Here is a 9,107-nt window from a genome sequence, read left to right as displayed (position 1 = left end):
TGCAGGCTGCGCCAACGGAGGGGGCACTCGGGGTCCCCAGAGGTGTCCGCCGGCCCGCCTGGGCGAGACTGGGCCCCGTCCCCCAAGAGCTTGCGCGTCCAAAGCGGTGGCAGAGGGGCGGCCTGGGGGTGGGCGTGGGGCACTGAAGGCCAGCGGGGGCGGAGGAGGCTGACTTCCGCGCCGCGCCCGCGCCCACTCTCGGGCTCCGCCTGCGGGGCGAGTTCCCCGTCCCGCTGCGCCCCAAGGGCCATGCTAAAGGCAGAGGCGTGGCGCCGGCCCCCGCGTCTTCCGCAGGGCGCAGGGCCCGCCGGCCACGTGTGTTGAATGAATGAGTGATTCATGCATGCACGGCGCCGCAGCGTCCCTGCTGGGCAGGACGAAAGGACAGACCCAGCGTTCCGGGGGTGGCCGCTCCCGCCCACGTGCCCGAGCGCAGAGCGGCCCGGGTCACCGAGGCCCAGCTGGCCGGGTCGGTTTCGCTTCTTCCCGGTTCCCCTCCCGGGGCGGGGCTTGCGCTGTCCCCGCCCCCGGCCCGCCCCGGCGCCGCGCGGGACTCGGGTGCGGAGCCGCCGGCGGAGGTCAGGGGGAGGCGGCCTGGCGTCCGAGGCGAGCGCCTGCGCCGAGCGGGAGCCGCGCCGAGCCCGAGCCGAGCCCCAGCGCTCGGCGGAGCCCGTGACCCGCGCCTGGCCCCGCGCCGCCGCGGCTGGCCCGGCATGGCGGAGGAGTGCCGGGTGCTCTCCATCCAGAGCCACGTCGTCCGCGGCTACGTGGGCAACCGGGCAGCCACGTTCCCGCTGCAGGTACGCGCCGCCGCGACCCGCCGCCCGGCCTTACGTAACGCGCCCGGGCGTCCCCGCGCCCGCCGTGCGGGCCCGCGGCGTGGTGGCCGCAGCCGGCCTCCTCGTGACCTTGCCCGGGCCACCCCAGACGAGCCTCCGCTCGGGGAGGCAGGCGCTGGGCTGAGCCTCCCGCGTCCGCTGGTTTGCGGGGGCGGAAGTGGGGCTGAGCACCCGGTGGGCCCCTGCGGGTGGGATTGGTCCCAGCGTCAGGGCGGGGGTGCTGGTGCTCAGGGAGGATGCGCTCCCCACTACGAGCTGTGGCGCAGCCGCTGGCTCCCGCCGGGGTCCCTGCCCCTTCCTGCCAGCCGGGCCAGCTGGGACGGGGGCTCCCAGGAGGCGAGAAAATGCGGCAGGCCTGGGGGGCACGGAGGAGTCGCCCCAGGGATGCCCCGCTGGAGCTCAGAGAGCCCGGAGCGAGGGCGGGCTGGCGACCGCAGGTGTTTGCGTGCTCACCTGCTGGGGCCCCAGGGTTCCATACCTGTCCCCCATGGGTCAGGAGGCCTGAGTAAGGTCGCCGACAGTGAGGCCACGGTGCCCACTCCTGGGGGTGGTCAAAGGGAAGGGTGTGCTGCACCCCCTGGCAGGGAAGCCACCCACCCCTTACAAGCGTGCACTCTGAAGAGAACCCCAAAGACAGCTCAGGACTGGTCGCTGTGGCTTAGGAAGCTGCCCTTTGAAAGCCTTGCCAGCAGGTCCTCTTGCCGTCCCACCTATCCTTAGGGAGGAGCTCACGGCTTCCTCGTTGTAGCTGGGTGGCCCCTGGCGGGGTGGGAGGAGGCCTGGGTGCAGTGGGTGTCATGCTGCCCAGAGGCAGAACCAGGGTGTTGGGCATTTCCTCGCCCTGTGGGCAGCGGGAGGGCTGGGCAGGCCTAGTCAGGAGGAGGGACCCTCTTGCCGCCTTTGGCCTGGTCCCTGAGCTAGGGAGCGGGTATGGCAGGGGCAGACCCTGCACGGGACAGTCCTCAGCCCAGGCTCGACTGCCATCCATCCTTAGCTGGGGTGTGGGGAGGGAGAGGTCACCCCAGGTAGGCACACTGTGTGGGCAGGGTCACCGAGGTGGGAGTGTGCTCGGGAAGAAAGGTGCGGGGTTCCTGAAGCAGGAGCGGCAGGGAGGCTGGGACCGCCCGGCTCTGAGAGCAGCTTCAGCTCACCGCCCGGTTGGCAGACGTGTGCGGGTTCCTCCTCCCCATTCACCTGCTGCTGCTCCTCCTTTCTCCTTTCTTTGGGCAAATTGTTCCCTTCCTCAGCTCACCCTGGGTCCTCCAGCAATGTCCCTGGGGCCCAAACTTCCAACTACTGAAAAACGGGGGTCCTCCTGGCAACCTGCCTGGGTCAGGAGCTCCTATGGACAGAGCTGCTGTTCTCCCCGGGGTCTCCCTGGCACCCAGCCGCGCGGGGTCTCAGGCCACTGTTCTTCTCCCACACCCCACGTCTGAGTACCACGGGACTAGGAGAAGCATTGAGTTCGTCCCTGGCAGCGCCAGCTTGGACCAGCCTCAGGGAGCACAGGAGGGGCCGGGATGGGCAGAGTCTGGAAGTGGCCTTAGGCTGGGGCCTCTGCTAGTTGCCTCCGGCAGCAGTTCCAAGGGGAAGCAGTCCCTCCAGTCCCAAGCTGCTGGGGGGCGGGGCTTAACTTTGATTGACGTAGTGCAGCTTGGGACTGTAAAGGCTCGTTCACCGGGCTGCATATGAGGAAAGAACACTTACAAGTGGGGAGAATGGAAGCGCGGCTGGGCCTCAGACATTTCCCCTAATGCTGCTTGGAAAGAGACCAGAGATTGCCTCGGGGGCATGGCATGTTGGGGGGGGGGCGTTGGAGAGCCCCTTGTGGGGACTGACCCGGGTGTGCCGGCTTCCTGCCTTGAAATAGACACCCCTCGTCTTGGAGTTCGGCCAAGGGACCTGGCGCTGGTTTCTGAGCCCCACTGAGCCTCACCTGCAAACCAGGCACAGTCTCTGTCGGCAGAGGGTGCCAGGGTTTCTCATGGCCATCGTGCTGGGCTCAGCTTGTGCCTGCTGTCCCGACTGGCAGCCTGCACGCCTGGGCTTCAGAGATGTCCACCCCACTGCTTTCTGCAAGACCCTCCGAGCACACCACTGTCAGTCTCCCTCTGCAGCCCCCGCTGCCCTGGGCCGGGCTGAGAAAAGCATTGTACCAAAGAGAAGGCAGTGGAACCTGGACCCTGTGTTTGGACTTTGTCTCTGGGCCTGAGTCCAAGGTACATTTCAGTGGCCGAAGGGAACACGTTAGCATGACCAGTGCGGGCAGGAGAAGCAGTGTCCGGCAGCACGGGTCGGGGTTTGCAGAGAGCAAGCAGAGCCAGGCGCGGGGTCTGCGGGGCGAGGGGACAAGGTCAGGCCTGTACCAAGGACAGACAGGCCTCGTGATGCGTCTGGGGCGGGGGCTTCCCCGCTGCTTTGGCGTGGATTCCAGGTGGGAGAAGGAGAAAAGGAGTGGTTGGAGTGAAGCGTGGAGAGCCTGCGTCCTACAGCCCCGCTGCTGCCCTGCTGCTTCCCGCTGTGGTGAAAACACGAACGTGACCCTTAGGGTGAGGTGTTAGTTTGCCGGGACTGCCATACGAAGTACCATGACCTGGGTGGCTTAGAACAGAAATCTGTCCCTCATAGTCTGGAGGCCGGAAGTCTGAGGTCAAGGCATGGAAAGGGCCATGCTTCTGGGCTGCCCAGAGCAGCGTCTTCCAGCCCCTGGTGGCCCCAGCTGTTCCTTGGCTTGTGGCTGCGTCACTCCAGTCTCTGTCTTCATGTGGCCTTCTCCTCCGTGTCTTCTCTCCTTCTTAGGAGGACACTTGTCATGGGATTCAGGGCCCACCCGGATAATCTAGGGTGATCTCATCTTAGAATCTCTAACTTAATCACATCTGCAAAGACCCTTTTCCAAATACCGTCCTGTTCACGGTTTCCGGGTAAGCAGTGCCATTCAATCCACTGTGGGTTAGAAGGCGCCTGCAGAGAAATTCTGCTTAACTAAAGGCCCCGCCAGAAGTTGACGACATCAAGCTGTCCTTTTTGGAAATGGGGGACAGCACAGCCATGAGTCTCCATGCTGCCCTTACGGCCGTGGAGCCTGTGCCTCCCTCCAAGCTGGGCAGCCGAGAGCGTCTCCTGAGAGTGGCAGCTGGCGCTGTCCAAGGCTGCCAGTGGCCTTGTGTGGCAGTAGAACCAGTCCTGACAACAGTGCGTCCAGGTGGGTAGCTGGCGGCTTCATGCTGGCAGAATTGATACTCCTGTCCTTGGCCTCTGGAGCGGCCACCCCAGACCAGACACCTGCCGTCTCCGAGCGGGAGGATCACAGCGCAGGTGCAGCCCCACAGGGTCGTTGCAGCAGGAGGACGTAATGGGCATCGGACATTAAGTTACTGGATTCCAGGGGCTCTGAGAATCTGACCTGGGGCCTTAGCTGAAAACCCCTTAAATACTGGAAAGCGAGGCCACGGCCCCCCGCCCCCACTAGAAGGTGCTGTAAGGACGGCTGGGTTTGGGGCCTGCGGCAGTGGGCCTCCTTCTTTGACCTTGCCCAGACATCTGAGCCGGGATGGCGGAGGTTCTGTTGTTCTGCGCAGGAGCCTCAGAGCCACACTTGCTTGCTGGGGCTCGAGCACCCTGCAGGAAGAGGCAGGGGGTGGGCCCCTGGCCAGGAAACCTGGGCTTCGACACCTGCTCTGACTCCCACCTGCTGAGTGATGTTGGCAAAAGTATCCAGGGCAGAGGCTGAGGGTCCCACTGGATCACTGGGCTGCAGCAGAAGCCACAGAGCTATGGGGACCTGTGGGCAAGTCACCCCTTGCTCTCCTAGACTCACGATGGGGTCCCAGGGGGCTTGCTCGGGCTAAGGACTTGCTTTCCAACCTCTAACCTCTAAGAATCCCCTGAACTGCAAGGTGGTCTTCAGAGATGCCGTGTTGGTCATGGGATTCTTTCGGGTAAGTGGTTAAAACATGTGGCCTCGGACGGGCGCCGTGGCTCACGCCTGTAATCCTAACTCTCTGGGAGGCCGAGGCGGGCGGATTGTTTGAGCTCAGGAGTTCGAAACCAGCCTGAGCAAGAGCGAGACCCCGTCTCTACTAAAATTAGAAAGAAATTAATTGGACAACTAAAAATATATAGAAAAAATTAGCCGGGCATGGTGGCGCATGCCTGTAGTCCCAGCTACTCAGGAGGCTGAGGCAGGAGGATGGCTTGAGCCCAGGAGTTTGAGGTTGCTGTGAGCGAGGATGACGCCACGGCACTCTAGCCCGGGCAACACAGTGAGACTCTGTCTCAAAAAAAACAAAAAAACATGGGGCCTTTTGGAAAATCTTTACATTTTTCTTAGAATTGCTTGGATAGAAAGGGCCTTGTCCTTCTCCAGAGCTGCATGTAGAAGATACTGGAAGAATGTCACCCTGCCCTTTAAAAGACATAATTTTTGCCTTACCATTTTTCAAGGTGACCTGCATTTGCAAGCGCTAAGAGAGCCAGTGCTGAAGTGCGCCTCCCTCCTGCCCAGGGCGGCCCTCGTTCGCCTCCCCGAGGTGGTGCCCCAGGTCAGGAAGCTTCTGAGGGTCCGCGGGACCCCCTCGTGCTCCCGGGCCACACTGCTCTCCTTGCTTCCCTGTCATCTAGTTGGAATTCTCCCTCTTTCTCTCTGGCCTCTGCCAGCCCCAGGGTCTGAGCCAGAAGGTATCCCAGTCCTAGAAACACAGGCGTCGTTTTGGTATTTCTCCCAGAAGGAACAGAACTGGTTAGTTTCTCACTTTTCTGACTTTCTCTTAGTTTGCGACTGAGTTTCTGTTATTCTTCTTTGCTGTCACGGAGAAAAGCAAAACTTACTCTTCCCATTTTTCGGTTGATCTCTTTCCCTCCCGCCTCTGGCCCTGGACCACGTCTGTGCATGTGTATGTGAGTGCATGTATGTCCTGGCACGCGTGTGAGCATGGCTGAGCAAGGGTGCACATGTGTGTGCCATGTGCTGCTCAGCAATTCTCTGCTGTCTGCAGGACCCCGTGTGGGCCGACACCGCCCTATCGCTCATGTAAGTGACTGCCCGCTCCCCGCTAACAGGGGCTTGCTGTAACCAGCGCTGTCTGGACAGGGAGGGCCATGTCTGCAGAGTGGGCCGCTTCGGTGACACGGGGTGGGAGGCAGGAGGGACGTTGATGGGCTTGTGGCTGTTGGCTTTGACGTTTCCTGGCGCACACCCACACGGTGCTTTTCAGATAGCGTCACAGCCAATTCTACTCACAGGGCGATCTGGACGAGTGACACCAAGGCTTAAGAATAGATGGGATTTCTCAAGGAGAGAGGAAGGAAGGTGGTGTCCACAGATGGCCCAAGTAATAAATGGCGTGAGTAGCCAAGCGGGGGTGGCCTCCCTCCCTGCCCACCGGCACGGCCGCCCTGTTCTGGTCTGTAGTCTGCGCTCCGTGCGGGGCCTCTGTTCTGCCACCGAGACAAGCCCGCCAGCCAGCAGCCCCCACCGCCAGCCCCACATGCCCACAGCAGGTGGCCAGCCCTCTCAGCCTCCCACCCCATCTCACCTGTGACAGCTCCGAGCACCTGAGCTGTAGTTGTCCTTGGGTGGCTAAACTGAGGAAGCGGTTGTGGTGGACACAGGTTTGGCCCATCCCCAGGGCCAGGTGCTGTGCGTGGGAGCGACACGCGAGGGGCGGGAGCTCTGGCTGACAGGACGCAAAGAAGAGCGTGCAGGGGAGGGTGCCACCTGCGTGTCGCCCCGGGGAGAGACCTAGGAGCTGGGGTAAAGGCGGCATTCATGCTGTGAGGGCGGACAGAGCTCATGCCAAAGAGCCCACCCCGGGTCAGGAATGCCACCTTTGCGGCCTCTGCGCTCGGCCCCTGGCCGTCTGGTTGTCCGAGCGCTTCTGAGCCAGCCGTGAGCTCTGCCTTCTCTTGGGGTTTGCAGTGTGCCCAGCAGCGGCAGACCCCCACCAGGCAGTGCGTGGTTCCGGCGGGGCCCGCCTGGCACCGGGAGCCAGAAATGGGGGTCCCTGTGCTGTGAGCGGTGATGGGGCCCAAGGTGTGACGCCGAGGCTGGGTGCACGCACAGGTGAAGGCGGTCATCGGAGCTAGGGCGAGTCGGGGAGGTGGGGAGGGACACAGGTGCTGTGGGGGACACAGGACTGTGTCCGCAGACGTTCCCTTGGGAGGTCAGAGGATGCAGGAGGAGGCCGAGCCGAGTTGCAGGGCTGCCTGGTAACGGATGGGGAAGGAGGTGAGCAGGACCGTAGCGGTCACATGATGCTCCTCCTTCCCCTTTCCCGACTGTGATTTTCTGTGAAAGCGGCTAAAGGTCTTGCTGAGCGAGCCACAGCGAGGATTCCTTAGGGCAGTTCCTTAGGGCAGGCGACACCTGGAATGCACAGCAGCAGACACCCCTCTGTCCCTTGGAATGCTGAGCAGCAGGCACCCTCTGTCCCCTGGAATGCCTGAGCCTGGGGTCTGGCTGGGGTGGAGAACTGCACTGGAATCTTCCAGAGCCTCCCCCTTCCTGCTGTTCTGAGTCACTCTGCCTCTGCAGCCCACAGAGGAGGGCGGATCAGCGAGCAGTGTCTCGCCGTGTCTGCCTCACTGTGAGCGTCGGGTTGATGATGCGCAACTCAGGCAGGCACGTGGCCTCTCAGAGCGCGTGGAGCGCGCGCCACCCACCCGAGGCAGCCACCCCCGCACGCGGCACCGCCCGTGAGGAGGGGTGGATTGAGGAGTGACTGCGAGGAGGACCTGTGCCTTGTGGGTGGCAGAGAAGGGAGTCGGGAGGGAGAGCAGTTCTGTGTCCTTGTTTATGCTGGACTGCAGCGAAAGCACCCTCCCCAGTGCGCCAGTGATGGCCCTGCGCGGTGGGGGGCGGGGAAGAAGCTGCAGCCATCTCTCAGCCGTCCCCCCAGCCCAGGCTCTGCCTGGGATTGTTCGGACCACGGGACCACGGGGCGCAGCCTGCGTGTCTCTTCCTCCAGCAGGTCGGGGAGTCCCTGCCACATGCACTCGCTTTGGCCATGACCTGCAGGGGCACTTCTCAGCCCCGTGCTCTCCCCCTGGTCTGTTCCCATTTAAGGCGGCTCATCCACAGGCTGTCCAGGGCAGGTACTTGGTCTGCCCTGTGGCCTCGGCAGGAGGTGAGCCCGGGGGAGGACCCAGCCGCTCGCCGTGTTTGGGCGTATCAGACGGGGTCATGCCGAGAAACATGAACCAGAGCAGTCATGTTAACACAGCTTAATAAGAGACAGTTGCTAAGCCAGGTGTCAGGAGAAGGGAGAAGATAGAAGAGAACGTGCGTAATCCCGGCACTTTGGGAGGCTGAGGCAGGAGGATCACTGAGGCCAGGAGTTGGAGGTTGCAGTGAGCTGTGATCGAGCCACTGCACGCCAGCCAAGGTGACAGAGCAAGACCTCGTCTCTCAGAAAAAGAGAGCAGGAAGATGCCATGAAGGAAGCACCTGCCTTAGGCAGCTGACCGTGGATGAAAGGGACGAGGTTGGGTCATTAGAGCTGGGGCGGGGGGTGGGGTGCCAGCTGACTTGTGCTCAGGGGTCTTTGGAGGATGACGAGGATGGCAGAAAAGCCACAGAGCGGGTTCAGCTGCCACTATGGGAAGGAACTGTCACTGCCCAGAGAAGAAGAGCCCAGGGCAGAGGAGTGCTGCCAGGGCAGAGCCGCCTGGCCCTAGCCGGGTCATTCCCTCCCCCTCCAGTTTCTCCCCTCCCTCCTGGCCGTGCAGGGGTGCGATTTCCAGAGTCCCTCCCCACAGCACAGGGCCGAGCACAGGGTGGTGAGTTTGACACCAGGAGACCCCGTTCTCTGGGGTCCACAGGCTCCGGTCTGGGCTCTCAACCTGCCGGCATCGTCTTGTCTTCCGAGTGGCGCTCTGTTTGCACATGCAGTGTTTGGTCGGTGCACTCTGGAAACGTCCAAACCAGCACGCAATACCGATTGACAAGCTGTTTTTGATGGTATTTGAAATGGAGATGCCAGCCCAGGGGCTTAGCACTCTCTCTCTCATTTAAAAGCAGAAAATAGCGACTTCATTCCCAGATACTTTTGCCAGCCCCAAGGGATTAATTATCTACACACCCAGAAGCGGTGGGGCAGAATATTTTGGCAGGATTTTCAGGATTTATGTCATTGCTGCTTAAAATCTGTTTCTTCAGAGTTGATTAGAATTTTAAGGGATTTGAAATACTGCAAACTATTTGTGAATAGGAGGCTGAGGAATCAGGCAAGTGAATTTGCAAAGTGCCAATTTTAACTTTTTAGTTTA

At 61.9% G+C, this 9,107-nt stretch overlaps 1 protein-coding gene across 1 annotated transcript in view; it reads left to right on the top strand.

Moving 5' to 3' along the window:
- Positions 1-561: 561 nt before the first annotated feature.
- PDXK (pyridoxal (pyridoxine, vitamin B6) kinase) overlaps positions 562-9,107 on the top strand; it is a 24,300-nt gene continuing 15,754 nt past the window's right edge. The window contains exon 1 of the mRNA XM_012664132.1: positions 562-800. Within this exon, the coding sequence (XP_012519586.1) occupies positions 714-800 (87 nt within the window). The 5' untranslated portion in view covers positions 562-713. The remainder of the gene's footprint in view (positions 801-9,107) is intronic.

The sequence above is a fragment of the Propithecus coquereli genome, unplaced genomic scaffold (genome assembly GCF_000956105.1).
Source record: "Propithecus coquereli isolate 6110/MARCELLA unplaced genomic scaffold, Pcoq_1.0 Scaffold860, whole genome shotgun sequence".
Lineage (NCBI taxonomy): Eukaryota > Metazoa > Chordata > Mammalia > Primates > Indriidae > Propithecus > Propithecus coquereli.
The sequence above is the reverse complement of the archived record's forward strand: the minus strand, read 5'-3'. Positions and strand labels throughout refer to the sequence as shown.